The sequence below is a fragment of the Leptonychotes weddellii genome, chromosome 2 (assembly GCF_054177405.1).
Source record: "Leptonychotes weddellii isolate Sample4059 chromosome 2, ASM5417740v2, whole genome shotgun sequence".
Classification (NCBI taxonomy): domain Eukaryota; kingdom Metazoa; phylum Chordata; class Mammalia; order Carnivora; family Phocidae; genus Leptonychotes; species Leptonychotes weddellii.
Window position 1 is genome coordinate 117,699,700 of NC_138370.1, and position 20,351 is coordinate 117,720,050.

General features: G+C 40.2%; 1 protein-coding gene across 1 annotated transcript; it reads left to right on the forward strand.

Annotated features, from left to right (window-relative positions):
• The first annotated feature begins 408 nt into the window (after positions 1–408).
• On the forward strand, positions 409–19,413 carry COQ2 (coenzyme Q2, polyprenyltransferase). Its single transcript, XM_006747043.3, has 7 exons — positions 409–681; positions 5,324–5,490; positions 12,161–12,282; positions 13,548–13,633; positions 15,231–15,364; positions 16,403–16,591; positions 18,702–19,413. The coding sequence occupies exons 1-7, from the start codon at positions 435–437 to the stop codon at positions 18,864–18,866; spliced, it is 1,110 nt and encodes a 369-aa protein (XP_006747106.2). The 5' UTR covers positions 409–434; the 3' UTR covers positions 18,867–19,413.
• Positions 19,414–20,351: the final 938 nt, after the last annotated feature.

Consider the following 20,351-nt stretch of genomic DNA (forward strand, 5'->3'; position numbering starts at 1 on the left):
CTTGTGTAATGAATGAATGTCCCTTAACTCTGAGCACGGTTTTAATTTACATCCTTATATTTGGCGCTTGGTGCCCTTTCCGCTTTAAAAAGGAAACACCTGCCCGCAAATCAGTATTTTGGTAGGTTTTACGAGGTTTCCTTTTTTTCCTGGTATAACTGTTCCAAGTGAGTAAACACTATCCTTGTTCATTTATTGGGAAAGCTGATAATAGGAATTCCTCTTAACGCTAAGTATCTCGGGGAACGCCGCCCCCAAGGTTAAAGGGACCACGATAACGCTCCCTCGCCGTTACTAGAAACGCTCGGACCACATTCCCACTCAGAGCCGGTGGACGTGGACCGTCACTCACTGACGTCACTGCGCAAGCCTGCCGCGACCTGACGCCAGGGAATGACCTCAGGCCGGTGCGGGGCCACGCCCTCCCAAGCGCCATGCTGGGCGCTCGCGGCGCGGCCGTCGCGCGGGGCCTGCAGGTCCTGACGCACTCATGGCGGCGGGACTCCCGCGCCCTGGCCCTGGCGCGTGCGTGTGGCGCGCCCCGCGCGGGGCACTGGCAGCCTTCTGCGGGGCCGGGACCGCGCAGGAGTCGGCTCAGCCTGTTGGCCGCGGCGGTGGTGAATTCGGCGCCGCGCCCTCTGCAGCCCTACTTGCGCCTCATGCGGTTGGACAAGCCCATTGGTGAGTGCGGGCGGACGGGCCGCAGCGCGCGGCGCCGCAGGTCGGGGAGGCTGCGAGCGTAATGGAAACGAAGGCGCCCGGTACTCTCCGGACACCCGGACACCCGGACTCCGAAGTGGCCGTCCGGCTTTCCATCCCCCTGAATCCGGAGGGCTCCCGGCGAGCAAAAAGTTGGCTCATTCCACAGTCCTCGTTTAAACAGTGCATCGAGCGGAAATTCCGTTCTCGTGTCCCTTTATTTACAGTATTGAAGCACTTCCACATTCATTGTTAGATCCTTCCCATAATTCTGTAAGGCTCCCAAAGCAAAGAACTAAAACTGTAATGACGTTGAGGAAAGCAGAGCCAGACCGGATGAACCATATATGGGACATTTCTATCTAGTGCCTACTGTAGAGCCTGGCAGTAGTATCAGACGAATTCCTACCACATCGCCTAGTCTCAGGGACAGAAAGATCTCTGGAAACTCCCTGCTTCCAAGGAACTCCTAGTCTAGTTGAAAAAGACAAATTATTGGGTGAGCTAGGAAAGTAGATCAAATGTTAGTGGTACAGATGGCAAGTGCTACAGTTAAAAGAGTAGTTACCGTGGATCTCCACTGCTAGAAAGTGTCAAGAACAAATTGGATCTCAAAGAACAGGTAGATTTTGTAGAAGAGAGAAGAAATCTTGATGGGTGGGAGAGATGTTTTTGCAAAGACTCAAGGGTGGAGAGGTGAAACGCCAAGGATGTGAGCTGATCTGGAATGGCCGGTGGGTGTAGAAAACACTGAGAGGCAAGGCTGGATAAGACCGAAGAAGGATGGACAGTGGGAAGGGAGGGGCGGAGCCTGAACTCCAGGAACCTAGATGATGGCATTTGCCGTGGCAATGCATGGAAATCCATTTGGATGCCTAGATACAGTCACTCCACCTCTGCCCAGCCAAGACCCCAAATTAGGTCTTGCTTATGGTATTCTAGGTTTATGCACCACTTATTTGGGATCAGAGCACTAGTGTTAAAACAATTAGCTATTAAAGTATAAAAGCAAATTAAAAGCGCAGTCCTGGCTTCACGACCCCTTGCATTTTGGGGCCAGATAAAAGTTGATAGGCATACACATCCAAGCCCAGTTCTCATCTGAAGCGTAACTATAATCCTGTTTTGGTGTCTGTGTCACGCAGCAACAGCATAGGCCTACAAACATCCAGGGTAGATGAGCAGCTGCCATTATTCCCATTTCCACAAACCTCTGGCTTTTACATTAGTGGCTAAACCACCCCACCACATAATGAGAGGCTAGCTACCAAGAGGTATGAATAAAGCTCTGGAACCAGACCTCTTCATTTCTCATCCATACAATGAAGATGCTAATAGTACTGACTTTATAAGGTTGTCAGGAGAACTCATTTATACATATGTGTGTGAAGTCCTTAGAACAGTGCCTGCCATAATAAGTGCTCAAGAAATGTTAGGCATTAGTACTCGAGAAGTGGGAATTGAAGAAAACTGGGTTAGTAGTTACGTATGTTAAGAGGATACCAGCCTGCCTGCTTTAGTTCTAAATAAGATGATGATTGCGGGGTTTTTTAGACAATTTACTAATAGTACTATGTTACAATTCATTCAACAAACATTTTTTGAGCCCTTACTATATGCCAGGGACAATAAATTGACAGTAGAATCGCAGGTTTGATATTTCTTTATTTAAATTATTCTTTCATGGGGCAATTTTACGTTCATTGTTTTACTTTGTTGAAGTTGGATCTTGTTTTTGTAAGCCAAAGTGGAATTCATTGTTTTTCAGAATGGATTACAACTTCTTTCAGATGTGTCACAGACTACGGTAGTTCAGAAAGTTTCAGCAGGTGGCACTCTTTACACTAAATTGGTGGTGTAATTTTTGTTTTACTGCATTTATGGGTGATTATGTTGTCTTGAAGATAATATGTAATTAAAAGAATCTTAGGTTCCATTTTCACAGGTTTTTTGGTCTGCCCACCACCTCCTCTCAGAACTTGTTCAATTTATTTCATCTCTCAGAGCATTTTTTCTTTTTCTACAATAGACATTTCTTTCTGAAACCTGTTTGCATCCTCGTTACCTCTGCATCCTTCTTCACGGAAGAGAGAATAATGAAAGTACCAAAGGGAAGAGAGGCAAGAACTGTGGCTGCAAATCAGGAGCGCAAAGGAGCAATAAGAACTTAAGTGTATGTAGCAATTTAGGTATACTGAGTGATAGTATTGGCCTTAGACAGATGAGAGCCAGGCTACGTGAGTTTAAATTTGAACTCTGCCACTTTTTGCCTTTGTGATCTTGGGCAAATTACTTCCTCTGTGCTTCAGTTTTTGTATTTGTTAAGTGGGTATCATAAAAACTACCCATCTCGTAGATTTGTAATGAGAATCAAAAGTGTTCAGTGACAGCACCTGGGACATAGTAACAGGTACATGTTTGCTCTTACTGTTTTTGCATCATCACCAGTATCCTTTGCTAATAGCAGTTCTGAGGTAGATAGTCTTTCCCCTCATTTATATGTGAAGAAGACTGAACCTTAAAGTTTAATATACTTTAGGGTCTAGCATCACTCCATTTCTTAGTGGCAGACATCAAACCGAATGTCTGACTTTCCCCTTCATTATAGGAAGCCCCCCTCATCTATAGGAGTGCCGTACAGATTCCTATAGGTAAGTGAATATAGTACCTGTAATGTAGACTGACGGCGAAGGAAATTTTGTTGCTAACGCAAAAATGCTGTAGGTGACTACACATCTTTTCTGTCTAGAATTCTTTTTTTAAATAGACCCTTCAGTTCTTTTTTTTTTTTTTTTAAAGATTTTATTTATTTATTTGACAGAGAGAGAGACAGCCAGAGAGGGAACACAAGCAGGGGGAGTGGGAGAGGGAGAAGCAGGCTTCCTGCGGAGCAGGGAGCCCGATGCGGGGCTCGATCCCAGGACCCCTGGATCATGACCTGAGCCGGAGGCAGACGCTTAACAACTGAGCCACCCAGGCGCCCCTAGACCCTTCAGTTCTAATTGCACCAGGAAAATCATGCCTTTGAAGTGGTGTTCTTTTGTTCCTGTCAGGGCAGGGTCACTCTGTCCCTCTGAGCTATACTGGTAGACCCAGGAAAAAGGAAGTAGTTAAACACTTAACCTCTCTGGGCGTTTGCTTCCTCATCTGTAAAATAGGAACAATACTGGTGCCCACTCTGTAAGGGTGTGGTGGAGGATTAAATGAGTCTGTGTGTGTAAAGCATTTAGAATAGTAGCTAACATTTCAGTAAATGTTAGCTGTTGTTGCTTTAGTTTTCTATGGGACACATCAAATAGGAGTCTGTTCAGGACAACCTGAATCTGAATTCAAGCCTGAACTGGCCCTTTCTTGTTTTCAGCCTCTCCTTGTCTTTTCTGCTCTGTCCTCCGTGGTCCCTCCCCCAGTGACTTGGGTGGCACTGTTTTATGCCTTTGTAGGACCCTGTATTTGCCCTGTTTTTGAATTGATTTTATTATTGTTTAACCGTGTTTCTTCCTTTTTATTTATAAGCCTCTCTCCCTTAGTCACTGTTGTATTCTCAGTTCCTGTATGTGCTTTAAAAATACCTGTAAATGAATAAAGCTTAAACTTACAAAGTTTAAATATGATTATAGGCACTTTGTCAGTTGGCCATTTTTGTATAAGATCTCATCTTTATTTAGCCACATCTCCTTTTTCTCTGATATATCTAAATTGGGAAGTAAAGATCAGAATTTATCGTAATAGGCACCATATCCAAACACTTGTTGAAAGACTTTCTTTTGAAAGTAGAATATCAAAGTTTACATGTGAAATCTCTTTTCTGTACAATCTATTTGGTTTGAGCTTAATTTCATCTAGTTTAGGGGCTAAGTACCAAGAACTAATGCCACCTGAGCATGGAGCTGCAAAATATTTAAAAAACAGTAGGTTAATGACCTCCTTCCTGCAAGACCATTTTTCTTTTATTGTACTAACAATAGAAGAAAGTTTTGCTAACTTTTTTTTAGCAGGTAATATATGCATATGATACAAAATTCAGAAAGTGCAAAGGTGTAGAGTGAAAACTAAGTCTTTCTCCCCTGTCTCCCAGCCACCCAGTTCCCGTCCCCAGAGGCAAGTATCAGTTTCTACTGTATCCTCCCTGACATGGCCTATGAATATACTGATATTCAAGTGTATGTATTTGGTGTTTGGGGGTGCATATGCACGGTAAAAATAGTTTGGTTGCCCTCCATAGGGGTGGACTGCTTTGTAACCTCATGAGAAATGTGTGAGTATCTGACTCCCCAGGGTGTGTTGTCAGACTCAGTCTGACATGTGAAAAATGTTACCTCAATGTAATTTTGATGTGTTATTCTGAAAGTTGATCTTTCATATAAATAAGAGTCATTTGTATTTCTTTTTGTGTGAACTTCTGTAATCTTTTTGGTCTGTTTTTCCGTTGGACTATTGATCTCTTCTCAGTTTCTGGGAACCCTGCGTATTGGGCCAAAGATTTGAGTTGTTCATTTATTTTCCCAGTTTTGTCATGTGTTTTTGATTTTGTGTTCTTTACTTCTTTGGGATGTAGTGTTTGAACAAAGGAAGACAGTTAACTAACTCGAATGTGTACCTTTTTTGTCTTTGTATTTTTGCTTAGGCACCTGGCTGCTGTATCTGCCGTGTACTTGGAGCATTGGGCTAGCAGCTGAACCAGGTTGTTTTCCAGATTGGTACATGTTATCCCTCTTTGGCACTGGAGCTGTTCTGATGCGCGGAGCAGGCTGTACTATTAATGACATGTGGGACCGGGACTATGATAAAAAGGTAGTTTCTTCCTGAAAAGGAATAGGGAGGCTCCTCTCAATTCAGCAGAGTGACATGGTGGCATCACTTTTGAAGTCCACAGGTGGCAAAGGATCATTTAGTGGACTCACTGAGATCCAGCACGAGAAGTGCCGTTTTTCAGTTGAGTAGCTGGTATTGCACTGTGCAGCGCTCCTCCTTTCCTTTCCCCACACGAGAGCAGCCCTGCAGGTGGGGCGTGTACTTCATTCTTACAGAATGAATTAGAACTTAGAAGGCCAAGGGAAGGATGTTAGGAGCAAAATGAGAAGTTCATCCTGAACTTTTGCGCATCCAAAAGAACGGTCGCTCTTTCCTTTGAGATATATACTGGAGTTGTAACTATTCTTCTATAAATCAAATCTTAATTAAAATAAGCCAAGGAAGCCCCTATTAGCATTTGCTATAATTGTTTCTTTAAAAAATGTAATTTTTGTTCTTTTTTTTTCTCCTTAGAAAAATAGTACTTGTTTAATCTGAAAAATTCAGACAGTACAGAAATAGAAAGTATGGAAAGTGCAAGTCTTTCTTATCTCCTCTTCCAAACCCCCAGAGAAGCTTCACTTAACAGTTTGATGCATTATGTTTCTCTGGATTATTTTCTATGCGTATTCTTTTTTTTTTTTTTTTAAAGATTTTATTTATTCACTCAAGACACAGGGATACAGAGAGAGAGAGAGAGCACGAGCAGGGGGAGAGGCAGAGAAAGAAGCAGGCTCCCCGCTGAGCCAGGAGCCGGACGTGGGGCTTGATCCCAGGACCCTGGGATCATGACCCGAGCCGAAGGCAGATGCTTAACCATCTGAGCCACCCAGGCGCCCCTTTTCTGTGCGTATTCTAATGCATATGTATAATTACTTCTTCCTCAACAGACAGTTATTTTCTCAAGGGAAGCATCCATCTTGTTTGCCTTTTATCCTAGCGACTCTCCCATAAAAAAGTATGAGATCATTCATTAAATGCTTGAGTAAATAATCAAGTAAACTTTCAATTTAAAAGAAACCCATGGTGAATTATATAAAATAAATAATCCTATATACATGTATATAAAGTGAATAATAATCATCCTTGTTTGCCTTTCATACTGATCTAAATTTTCCTTTAGCAAGACACACCTGTAATGATTTTTAGTTTATAAGAACAGTATCACAATGCCTTTTTTAATTAAAAAAAAATATTTATTGAATACTTGCTGTGTGTGAGACATAGTGATAGGCTTTCAGAGATTTCATGGATGAAAGACAGTATTCCTGACGTCACAGTTTTATAGTTACACTCCAGCAGTACTGTTATGAGAGTGGTGTCCACAGGGCAACTTACTGAAGATCCCCTATCTCAGCCGAAGGGAGCAGAGAGAACTTTCCGGGGGGTGACCTATGAACTGTGTCAGAATAAGATGGCAAGAAAAGCATGGGCTGGAGAGTGAAGGTGGCTCTGGGCAGAGGGAACAGCAGGTAACGAGGCGTGGCTGGGAGATAAAGTATAAAGCTTAACAACCGCAGGGCTGTGCTTTGTGTGTCGCTGTAGGATAGGATTGTGGCAGGTGGCAGGAACTGATGCTGAACACATCTCTCTACCCCACTGACCCAGTTGGGATAAGTCGATTCATGCCGGGAGATGCATACTTTCTTGATTTGGGGTTCATAATTCTGCATAATCATATGATTGAGGCTTCTGGTATATATCACTTCAAAATAATTCTTGAACATGTTTAGAGCAGCTGATGTCAAAATTCTGGTTGTAATATTTTATTGAACTGTAAAGTTTTGCAGATGTTACTCTTGGGGGGAACTGGATAAAGGGTACATGGGATCTTTATATTTTTTAAAATGCAAAGATGTTTTTTAAAAACTGCATGTGAATCTACAATTATCTCAAAAGAAAAAGGTTAATTAAAAAAATAGGGGCGCCTGGGTGGCTCAGTCGTTAAGCGTCTGCCTTCGGCTCAGGTCATGATCCCAGGGTCCTGGGATCGAGCCCCACATCGGGCTCCCTGTTCTGTGGGAGGCCTGCTTCCCCTTCTCCCACTCCCCCTGCTTGTGTTCCTTCTCTCGCTGTCTCTCTCTCTGTCTAATAAATATTAAAAAAAAAAAAAATTAAAAAAAAATAATAATGTATTCAAACCAACCAACTTTTAATTAACAAAATCTGACCATTTTAGTTTTCCCTTAAGTGATTCTTTTTCTCCTTAGGTAAAAGGTTATTGATTAGATACCTTTTATCTCCCCTATGACATTTTTCTGATTAGAAGAGTCCAGATTCTATATACACATATAACAAAGCTCTTAAATGAGTGTTTTATAGCTGTTGAGGAGGTTTTGCTAACATGACTTAAAATGTTATGTGCCTTTCTCTTTTTAAAATCTAATTTCTTTTTAGTTTTTGTTCCATTTATTTAAATGGAAGAAAAAAAAAAATCAGTTCACGCATTTCTCCCACGCAGCTCCTCCCAGCCCCTGCCTCTGGCAACCACCAGCCTGTTCTCTTTTTTTTTATAAGCTTGAGTTTTTGTTTTGTTTTGTTTGTTTTAGATTCCATATGTAAGAGAGATCATACAGTATTTGTCTTTCTATCTGACTTATTTCACTGAGCATAATGCCCTTGAGATTGATCCATGTTGTTGCAAAACGGGAAGATTTTTTTTAATGGCTGAATAGTATTATTCCATTTTGTGTATATGTGTGTGTGTACCACAGTTTTGTTTTTTGTTTTTTTTTTATCCATTCATCCATCAATGGACACTTAGATTGTTTCCATATCTTGGCTATTGTAAATAATGCTGAACATGGGGGCACATACATCTTTTCGAATTAATATATTCATTTTCCTTGGATAGATACCCAGATGTGGAATTCTGGATCATACGGTAGTTCTATCTTTAATTTTTTGAGGAACCACTGTACTGTTTTCCACAGTGGTTGCAACAATTTATGTTCCACTAATAATGCACAGGAGTTCCCTTTTCTCCACATCCTCACCAAAACGTACTTCTTGTCTTTTTGATAATAGCCATTCTAATAGGTGTGAGATGATACCTCATTGTGGTTTTGTTTGCATTTCTCTGATTAGTGATCTTGAGCATCTTTTCTTGCATCTGTTGGCCATCTATATGTCTTCTTGGAAAAACGTCTATTCATGTCTTCTGCCCATTTTTTATTCGGATTTTTGGGTTTTGTTTTCTGTTTGTTTTTTAGTTATATGAGTTCTTTATATATTTGGATATTAACCCCTTATTAGATATATGATTTGCAAATATTTTCCCCCATTCAGTAGGTTGATTTTCATTTTGTTGATGGTTCCCATTGCTGTGCAGAAGCTTTTTAGATTGATGCAGTCCCACTTTATTTTTGCTTTTGTCGCTTTTACTTTTGGTGTCAGATACAAAAAAATCATTGCCAAGACCTGTGTTAAGGGGCTTATTGCTATGTTTTCTTCTAAGAGTTTTATGGCTTTAGGTCTTATGTGCAAGTCTTTAAACCATTTTGAGTTAATTTTGTGTATACTGTAAGATAGGAATCCAGATTTATTCTTTTTTCATATAGCTGTCCAGTTTTCCCAGCACCATTTATTGAAGAGACTGTTCTATAGTTTTGGCTCCTTTGTCATAAATCAGTCGACCGTAAATGTGTGGGTTTATTTCTGGGCTCTCTGTTCTGTTTCATTAATCTATATGTCTGTTTTTATGCCAAAATCATTCTGTTTTAATTACTGTAGCTTTGTAGTATAGTTTGAAATCAGGAAGTGTGATGCCTCCAGCTTTGTTCTTTCTCAAGATTGCTTTGGCTACTTGCAGTCTTCTGTGGTTCCACACAAATTTTAGGGACATCTATTTCTGTGAAAAATGCCATTGGAGTTTTGATGGGATTGCATTGAATCTATATATTGCTTTGAGAGGTATGGACATTTTAGCAATATGAATTCTTCCAATGCATGAGCATGAAATATCTTTCCATATATTTGTGTCTTTAATTTCTTTCATTAATGTCTTGTAGTTTTCAGTATACAGGTCTTTCACCCCCTTGGTTAAATTTGTCTCTAGGTATTTTATTCTTTACTGCAGTTGTAAATGAGAGTTTTTTTTTTTTTTTAAAGATTTTCTTTATTTGACACACAGAGAGAGATAGCTAGAGAAGGAACACAAGCGGGGGGAGTGGGAGAGGGAAAAGCAGGCTCTCAGCTGAGCAAGGGCCCGATGGGGGCTCAATCCCAGGACCCTGGGATCATGACCTGAGCCCAAGGCAGATGCTTAACGACTGAGCCACCCAGGCGCCCCGAGATTGTTTTCTTAATTTCTCTTTCAGATAGTTCATTATTAGTGTAAAGAAACAGAACAGGTTTTTGTATTTTAAAGGATGAGTTAAAAAGCTTGGCCAAGTTGTAACGCATATCTCACAGTTTCTTAAAGACTGTATATCACTAAGGATATGTTTGTGGCTCAGGGTTTTGTTTAGTATGTTAGATAATAAGTAAATTGCTAATATATTAAATGATAAGTAAATTGTTATTCGGATATGAGTTAAGTGTGTTCTGTTGATGTTGTGTATAATCTACCAACCATGTGATAAGCATTAGGTCCATAACCATTGAAATAATCTCAACATACAGGTATTAATGATTTAGTTTTATTTTATTTTTAAAAAATACTTATTTCAGAGAGAGAGAGAACATTTCAGAGAGAGAGAGAGAGAGAGAGAGAATGAGCGGGGGAGGGGCAGAGGAAGAGGGACAAGCAGACTCCCCACTGAGCAGGGAGCCTGATGCAGGGCTCCATCCCAGGACCCTGAGATCATGACCTGAGCCAGAGTCAGATGCTTAACTGACAGCCACCCAGGCGCCCCAGTGATTTAGTTTTATAAGCTATGAGCAAATGGTTTCATTAAAAACAACATAGAATATGTTTTGATCATCATATTATATCATTTTTAGTCTTTTGATGGAGTACTTGTTTATTTTCGGCTTTTGAATTTAGCCAGGTAATTATCACTACCGAAGGAATGGTGTAATCTGTGGTTAGTAGTGTGGTCAGGGGTACTAGATAGATTGTGCTGCCCACTGTCCATGACCTTGGAAAGTTACCAAGCCTCTGCTTAAACAGATGGCAAGAATTTGTGAGTGGCTAAAAGTCAGGGTTGTTATGAGGATTCAATGGTGTGATGCACACATAGCTCTTAGAATAGTAGCACATTGTAAGCACTCGCATACTAGCTGGAATAATCATAATGTTCTAAAACAAATATAGGACATAAATATATTTCCAACTAGAACTATAGGGACCAAATCAAAAATAAAAGATCAAGTCTGGCACTCTAACCAAGGTGAGTCCTTATAGTTTTTGACAAACTGTTTTATTGCACAGTGAAGCATGCTATAAAATGGGTCAGCAAATTTTTTCTATAATAGGAACAGATAGTAAATATTTTAGTCTTTGTGGGCCATACCATCTTTGTTGCAACTATTTGATTCTGTTGGAGCATGAAAGCAGCCATATACAATATATTAACAAATGGGTATATCTCTGTTTCAATAGAATTTTATTTATGGACACTGAAACTTGAATTTCATATTATTTTCATGTGTCATAATACAATACCCTTTTTTTAAACTGATTTTCAATTGCCTAAAAAAGTAAAAACTATTCTTATTAGCTCACAGGCCATATAAAAATAGGCAGTAGGCTAGATTTGGCCCATAGGCCATAGTTTGCTAACCCTTGATATAAATCAAAATCAAAATGGAAATATGTTATATTAATAGTTTTAACATATGTTGCATACCTGTATGCTTTATACACTGCATTTACTCTATGAGGTAGTGTTCTTGTTGCCTCTTTCTCTTCTTCTCCCTCTCTCTTTCTGTTTTTCTTTTAACAGGTAAGTAACATAAGTCCAAGAGAGGTTAAGTAATTTGCCAAAATTCACACAGCTGCTAGGTGATGGAACTGTATTCACGTGCTGGGCTCTTGGATCCCAGATCCTGAGTTCTTCTAACAATGTTGAAAATTTTGGTTATGCTTTTTTATGCTTCAGTTTAGAATAATCACATTTCATGATCTTTAGACAGGAAAATAACAACTAATTTATCTTATTTGTCCACATAATAGCTCTGTCTGTTCATATTCTTACATTGAGTCTGCCCTTTATATTTGGGTACAATTAATATTAGATTATAGATCCATCCTTAAATAGCTTGGCAAAAACACTCCCGTTTTCAAACCCAGGTAATCTGTCTTCTTTCTTTCTTTACATTTGATTGCTGATTGCAGTGCTTCCTGTAATCAAAACATTCACTGCAATTTCCTCTTTCCTGAGAATTACCATTATTATTGTCTCTCTTTTCTCTGTAGAAATTAAACATATACTTGCTAATAAGCTGGGTAGCTAACTAGCCAGATAAGGAAGTTGCTTCATTTTGTGTGTTTGGAGATGGAGTGGGAGATGGAAAGAAAGGGGAATGAGTGGTGGGAATTTTTAGTGCTTTCAAAGCTCTGTTTTAAATATGAAGTTTTGATTTTTGACAGTGTTTCCAATGTTGATTTCACTTTTTATTCATATTTTTGCCTTAGTGCCTGCCTTGGGCCATTCTCTTGATTACATGTTTACATCCATGATTGAACCATTACATGAGGCTAAGGTATATGTTTTTATGTATTAAGGTGATAAGAACAGTGAATCGCCCAATAGCAGCTGGAGACATTTCAATTTTTCGATCCTTTATTTTCCTCGGAGGACAACTGACCTTGGCACTGGGTGTTCTTCTGTGTCTGAATTACTACAGGTATAGTAAATGTGTTTTTCAGAATCACGTATAAAATCTCTCTTTTGAAATGGAGAAAGTAGGAATAGATAAAATTGAAATAATTTATCACAAAATTGTTTATTGGCTCCTTATGGAGCATCTGTAAGTTAGCTAGTATAAAGAAATCACCACATGTCGTAAAATCAAGAATGCTTTCAGCCAAAGGAATGAGAAGATCAGCATTTAATTTATTCTGAACCACCGTTATACTTCCATTACGTGTTTCCTAAGAAACACATGGCACTTTGATAGCTTTTCCAGATGCATACATGGATGTGTGTGTACACCCTTAATGTATAATTTTATTTATCCTGACAGTGTCTCTAAATTAGATAGAAGTGATTATACTCATTTTGCAAAAAGATTAACCAGGTCTTCCCCAGAGTCACGCTCATAATCGATGACAGAGGGCAAAAGTGGAAGGATTCATTCCTAGATCTCTAATGGAGACAAAGTTAAACTTCTGTGCATCAGATGGCTACTTATAAAATATATAAATGAGGAAAAAAAGGCAAAAAAGTGTCATTTTATAGAGACTAGACTTAATTACAAACTTTGGCCTGATAGCATCACATGAAAATGCGTTTAGAAGGTTTTTCCTGGAAGGACGGTGTTAGGTGAGCTGTGAGATACCTAAGAACACCTTACACTGTCATCCTTTTATAGATGCTTTATCCTCTCCTAGGGAAGTAACACCCATGTGCATATCGGGGTGGGGGGGCGGATCCTGACTCTAATCCTGTTGGGACATCTCCATTTACTAGCTGTCTTAATGTTGGAAAAAACAGAGGCAGTGGCATATGGTGGGTATTAAGTGGGACTCTAGAGCCATCCTGCCTTAGGTTTGAATCCTGGCCCTGCTACTGACTGGCTGGATGACAGTCAACAAATTACTTCATCTCTTTGTGCTTTAGTTTCCTCCCATCTGCAAAATGCAAGTGGAATAAAACTGTCTACCTCTTAGGTTTGAGGTGAAGGTTATAATGAGTTAACCTATGTAAAGCAGAACAGCACCTAATACACGGAAGCAGTATATGTATTATTGTTTTGTTCGGTTGTTTTGTAACACTTAAAATATTTTCTAATCATCTTTTACCCTAATTAAAGTCTGGGAAAATAATTTTATATAACAAAAAAGATAACTGAAGATAAGTCATTTTCCAGTTAGTATTACTACTATTGTTGTCTTTAGTGATTTCTAAGAGATGGTGATACTAATCTTCAGTGGCTTTTCTTGATTTCAGTATAGCTCTGGGAGCAGCATCCCTGCTTCTTGTCATCACCTACCCGCTAATGAAAAGAATTACATACTGGCCTCAACTAGCCCTAGGTGAGCTTGAAATAACTACAGGTATTTCCTTCAGTACCCTCAGACTTGTACTTTTGTGTGTATGTGTATGATGTGGCAGAGAGAAAATGTCAAGTCAGTCATGAAATTTTCTAAACCAAGAATAGATTTTCATATTTTAAGGGAGGGCAATTAGCCATTTTTATTGGCTAAGAAATTTTGCATACTTACTAAGATTCTCATCATTATTATTTTCTGAAATGCTCTTTTAAAAATCAAGGTATGTTGGGGCACCTGGGTGGCTCAGTCGTTAAGCGTCTGCCTTCGGCTCGGGTCATGATCCCAGGGTCCTGGGATCGAGCCCCGCATCGGGCTCCTTGCTCGGCGGGAAGTCTGCTTCTCCCTCTCCCACTCCCCCTGCTTGTGTTCCCTCTCTCGCTGTCTCTCTCTCTCTGTCAAAAAATAAATAAAATCTTTAAAAAAAAAAAAAATCAGGGTATGTCGTGAAGAAAAAATTAACTGATTGGACCCTGCCCTTCTCTTTAGGTCACCAATCTGGATGCCCTGAGGACTTGGGGGAGTGGGGTAGAGAGCACAGTCAGGCAACAGAACCAGGGTTAGTATGTGAAAGCTTAGATGGCCCATCTCTGTGAGGAGAAAGTGAGCCAGTCTTGCCTCCGGCTCCCACAGTGCTCTGGTGTGGCGCTTACTCATTTCACCGGCAGTAACTAAAAGAGAAGATGCTGAGGGCTGTGTCTGTCCCAGCAGTTGTAAATTGTAAATGCCTAACAGATAAAGCTCTCTTTGCATGTGGGTGGCCCAGTGTCTAGCAGAGCACTTGGTATATCATGGGTATTCCATAAATATTTTTTGGCAGAGAGAGCCAAAGGTAGAGAGGTAGGGAAATCAGAATCTATTGCAAAAATACCTACTCCTAGAATAAGCTAGAATATTCCTAGAACTATTCTAGTTGTTTGAGCTATTTTTTTTTAGTGAATAAAAAAAGAAAAGGGGTTTCTGAGAAGAGACATGTGGGACCCACTGAGTATGAGGTACCTGAGGGACTTGCAGGTAGAGATGTCCAGCAGACAGTCCAGTGTCTAGTCTCAAGTGTAGGGAAGTGATCTGGTTGCACAAGCAGATTTAGGAGCTGTTCACATGTAGATGTTTGTTCATAGTCTGCAGAGAAGATGGGCTTACAGAATAAATAAGTGTACCAGCCTATACTCTTGTTTCTGTAGCTTATGGGGGAAGTCAAGTCATAAAGGAAAGAACACAGGGTTTTGACTCAGGTAGGTCTAAGTTGAAACCCCAGCTTCTACTACTCGATGACTGCACCAGGCACCATACTAGGTAGGGTAAATGTTGTTCTCACGAAACCTCCTGTTTATCAGGGTGATAGGATTCTGTTACATGTGTTATTTTAATTTCCCATTCATCTCTCTGAGCCTATCTCCTTTTTTGTGCAATGTAGGTAGTCACCACCATGGAGAGCTGAGAGAATTTCAGGAAGAGACATAGTAGAAAACAGTGCACAGGGCCTAATGCATAGAAGCACTTATTACGTGCTGATGCCCTCTCCTCTTTTTGGGAGTCTAAAGTGCATTTAGACTTGTCCTCTCTGTCTCACCATTTGTAGGGCTGTCTTTTAATTGGGGAGCATTACTTGGATGGTCTGCTGTCAAGGGCTCCTGTGATCCATCTGTTTGCCTGCCTCTTTATTTTTCTGGAATTATGTGGACTCTAATATATGATACTATCTATGCCCACCAGGTAAAAAAAAATATCTTCTTTTCTTAACTTTGGTTTAGTTATTGTTGCCATTTAAGAACTTTATGAACCACATTAAAGGGAAAGTATTTTTTTCTGAAAAGAAAATCATTCACGCTTCCTTGGCACCAACAAAATATTTTTGTTTCATGTGTATATATGTTTACTAAAGAGATCAATTCTTACTTCCAAGCACTTAAGCAGTATTTATATGCCAGGCATATCAATACTTTTGTTACTGTTGTTGTTTTGTCTTTTAAAGATTATTTGAGAGAAAGAGTACAGGGTGGGGAGGCAAAGGGAGAGGGAGAGAAGCAGACTCCCCTCTGAGCTTACAGTATGAGAGGAAAAACATACACTAACCCCACATTCATTATTTGGATTTGGTGCCCAGAAGATAGCCTATCAGATAGCTATCTGCCTGCTGGTAGGTGCAGAGTTCAGCATGTAGCCTCTGATAACACATGACCATATATACAACAGTATGTGGAAATGCTTAGAAATTAAATTGCTGGAGGAGATCAGTCAGCTAGATGTGAGTGTACCACCAAAAACTAGCTCTGCCTTATACAGAAAGGATTTGATGGGAGAGGCATGGAATAAATTGAGCTAGAAATGAAACGTGAATGGATGTGGTTAGGTGGCAGTTGAGCATTTTTCTACATCTGTGATTTTAGCAACATTGAAACTAAAATGTATGGGAAATTGTTGAGATTTGAGAACTCTAATTAGACTTGAGTTTTACTTCAAATGTCGTCAGTGTGTTGTTAAGAGTCATTAATAGGGTTATAAGAAATACAACGACATGTGGAAATGGAGCTGGAAGATAATCTCAGCAGTGACACTTAACTTCGATTCGTCCTGCGCATTCATTGCCAGTCAGCCTGTGTCTCTGAGTTACTGTCAGCTTCCACAGCTTATGTCCTTTGAAAGACACTTTCTTCTGGGATTACGTAGTGGTGATGGTTGTACAATCCAAATGGTGAATTTTATAGCATGTCAATAAAAACCGGACAGTTTCTTACTGCTTTCTGGTGTTAGGACAAAAGAGATGATGCTCTGATTGGTCTTAAGTCCACGGCGCTGCGTTTCCGTGACAACACCAAGCGGTGGCTCAGTGGCTTCAGTGTGGCGATGCTGGGGGCTCTGAGCCTGGTGGGCGTGAACAGCGGTCAGACCGCCCCCTACTACACTGCTCTGGCTGCTGTAGGAGCCCATCTGGCACACCAGGTTGGACCTTTTTCTTTCTTTTTCCCCTCCTTTTTCCTTGGTATAAATTTGTAAAAATTATTTAAACAAAACAACCTCTGTGTTTACCAAGCAGGGTACTTCTTAAAACAACTACTTGGCTTATTCTACCTTGAACCATCCCCTCCCCTCTCCCAACATGTCATCTAAAAAAGCTAGCTATACTATTTTAGAGAAATAGTCTAAAACTAAACCTAGATTTATTTTTTTTCCCTCTGATGTTTCTGGAATTTCTTCTGATTCATGTCTGGAAAATTTCAGCAGTGTCTGAAGGTTGTGGGTTGAGTTGAATTGCTCTGAAAACAAACTGATCAACATAACCATATTTTTACTATGCGGGCTTCAGTGATGGATATGGTAGTTAGCAAACTAATCATTCATAAGTTTGGGTTCCCCTGGCATTAGCAACCAAGGCCAGATAAGACAAGAAGTGCTAACTTGTCAGAGTTCTGCCTAGATAGAGGGAAACTGTCATTTTAAGATATCCAGCCAGTACCCACAAGCTTATATTGTGAATCTACATTAGTGACTTTTGTAAAATGAATGAACTAAATCTAATCTTAATGAAATAGCTAGCTTGTACATGGACTCTAGTTTTGTATCAGCGTTACTTTTATTTTCTTCAAACAGATCCAAAAAGATGTTAGCCTGTATGTAGGTGATCTGTTGTATACAGACTATTGCAAATTACTTATCAGTGTAAGCAAGACTTGCATAGCAGTATGAAGGAAACTAAAATCCAATGTCCATAAGGTAAACCCCATGCCGTATCACCTTCATTGTTTTCCTCACGAGGAAAGCTAAAAGACAGGAATTGGTGATTCTCCAGGATTCTCTAGATTTCACCATTTTCCTCCTCAGAATTTCGTAGCATCCTCTCTTACTCATAACTCAGCTCTGTGGGGGTTGTCTCCATCCATTGATTGTCTGATCAGGATAATGGATGTGTATCCATATTTAATAAAGCACTTGGATATTAGTGGAGGAAGGCAGAAATTATGAGGAAAATTATAAATACCGTAAGAAATATTTGGAGGCCACCTTATAATTCTAAATGGCATTTGTGGTCTTCTCTCTAGTGCTTGTCACAATATTTTAAGATGGAATAGCCTTCTAAGGTTTGGAAAAAAAGGAAATCATGATTTTTTTTTAAGATTTTATTTTTATTTATTTGACAGAGAGAGGCACAGCGAGAGAGGGAACACAAGCAGGGGGAGTGGGAGAGGGAGAAGCAGGCTTCCCGCTGAGCAGGGAGCCCGATGCGGGACTCGATTCCAGGACCTGGGACCATGACCTGAGCCGAAGGCAGACGCTTAACGACTGAGCCACCCAGGCGCCCTGGAAATCATGATGATTTTAAGTCCGCAGGCCATATAATAAAGAATAGTTGGGAAAATGAGGGATGCTAATGCTTAATAAGCCTAGGAATGACTAAGACAGGGACATGGGACTTTCTTGATACGTTTGCAGGACTACTACGGAGAAAAAGGAATATGTTTGTTCTAGGTCACTAACAGTAGATCTAGGTTGCCAGATCCCCTTCTGTGTGTGGGGATGGGAAGAATTACACATGCATGGGGGTGTATTTGGTTATCATAAATAAACTGGGGAGGGGTCACTGTAGCCATTTAGTGAGTGGGGCCAGGTATGGTAAATATCTTTCAATGCACTAGACAGCCCTGCACAGTAGGGAGTTGTCCTTCCCAAAGGTGACTTGTCCCCCTGTTGAGAAACACTCCTCCAAGGAATAAAGCTAGAACTGGAGGGTAGGAGTTGTAGGAGGCAGATTTTAGAACAGTCAATAATAACTGGTTTGGAGCTTTCTAAATAGAAGGAAAAATAGCATGGGTTGCCTCTCAGAGCATTCATGCACCCCTCAAGTGGAAGGCTTTAGGACATGGCTTGGATGATACCCAATGAGAGATATGGTAGATTTTTCTTCCCTGGGAAACAGTTTGGGGTACATTAAGGGCTTCCCATTCTTAAAATCCTGTAACAAAGTGCTGTTGTCTTCTCTGTACTGATGTGTTTATTTATGATGCCAAAAAGTTTATACTAAGTTCTAATGCAGCATTATGATCTTCTCTTACAGATCTACACTCTAGACATCCACAGACCTGAGGATTGTTGGGATAAATTTACCTCCAACCGAACACTAGGACTAATAGTTTTGTTAGGGATTGTCCTTGGGAATTTGTGGAAGGAAAAGAAAACAGATGAAGCAAAGAAAAGTATAGGTAGTAGAATAGAAAATTAGCAAATGATGTTGATCTAGGAATCTTTAAAACAAACTTTGGCAATAAAATCTTAAAAACAAAAAATAAATAAAACAAACTTTGGCAAAACACTCTCAGGTCTTTTTACCACATAATTAGATTTGAAGAAGCAGTCTTGCAATATGTTAATGAATTAAGAACCAGAAGATGAAGACGTAGACCATATTTGCCTGGATTTAGTTCAAGTATTTACTAGCAAAATCCTTCCCTAGTCTCAGAAACCAGGAACTCTTTAGGATTTGAGTGACCTTGAGTCTTCTGCTCAGGATGATGCCCATCTGCAGTTATGGGAATGGTATGAGTTTGGGCACTTTAAAAGACACCTGATTTGTATCTCATCTAAATGAATGATGGTAGGAAAACGGACTTTATTTTTAGGGAAAAATAAAAGCTGCTGTAGAAAGTTGGGGTTTATTGTTCTTTGTTGTCACCTTTACTCACTACCAAAAGCTGTACTTGGGGAAACCAGTCTGTTTTTTGTGTCTTAGGAGAATTTAAATAAGTAAATAAAAATTTTTATCTATTGTATCCATACGTACTTCTGTTGTTACCAGTCCTGGACATTTACTTCGCACCTCCAGTCTCTGTGTACAGGCATGGTGACCAGAGGTTGTGGGTTGAGTTGAATTGCTCTGAAAGCAAACCGATCAGCAGAGTCCCAGGGACTATTTTAATTTTTGTTGATATCTTTTTTTTTTATCTTCTCAGATTGTGATATATAGGATAATGGCATGTTGGTTCAAGTGTCCTAACAGTTTCTTCCCTTGCCCCCTTCAGAATGTTCTCAACACAGCAGCCAGAGTGATTTCCTTAAAAATCTGTGTGAGGTTCTGTCATTCCTCTACTCAGAACCCTCCAGGATCTCCCAGGTTGCCCAGTACAGACTAAAAGTCCTGTCAACCTGCCAGGCCCTTCGTGATGTGGCTTCATCTGCAGCTACTTTCCCACACCCCTCTCTAGCCCCACTGGCTTCCTCACTGCTGCTCAGCAGGCTGGTGGACTTCTGCCCCAGGACCTTTGCATGTACACTTCCCCTTGCCTGGAATGCTGTCCTTGAATTATGTCAGTCCTCCAAAGCAGGTCTTTCCCTAATTGTTACCTTCTCCGAGCCTTTTTCTGGCCACTGTTTATAAAATTACATAGCAAGTGCTACCGACACTTCCTTTGTTGTTTTTTTTCTCTTCAGAAATTAGCGATATTAACCTCAAATATATTCCACTTGATTTAAGTGGCTCTTGTGGATAGTGGGGTGTGGGGGAGGCAGCAACTTTGTGTATGTGGATTGTGGGTGGCAGTAAACACTAAATTGCGTAATGGTGATAATGGTGGTGATTATGCAGCTGACAGAGCACTTACGTGTGCCAGGCCCGGATAAATAAGCACAGGAAAATGCAGTGAACTGTTGATTCAGCAAGGACTGAAGCATCGAGAGTGAATGTTTAGATTACAACAGTAGTAGCAGCTGT

Coding starts and splice junctions, on each gene's coding strand:
- COQ2 (XM_006747043.3), top strand. CDS start 435: ATGCTGGGCGCTCGCGGCGCGGCCGTCGCGCGGGGCCTGCAGGTCCTG. Junction 15,365..16,402: donor ATACTATCTATGCCCACCAG/GTAAAAAAAAAT, acceptor TTCTGGTGTTAG/GACAAAAGAGATGATGCTCT. Junction 16,592..18,701: donor GAGCCCATCTGGCACACCAG/GTTGGACCTTTT, acceptor CTTCTCTTACAG/ATCTACACTCTAGACATCCA.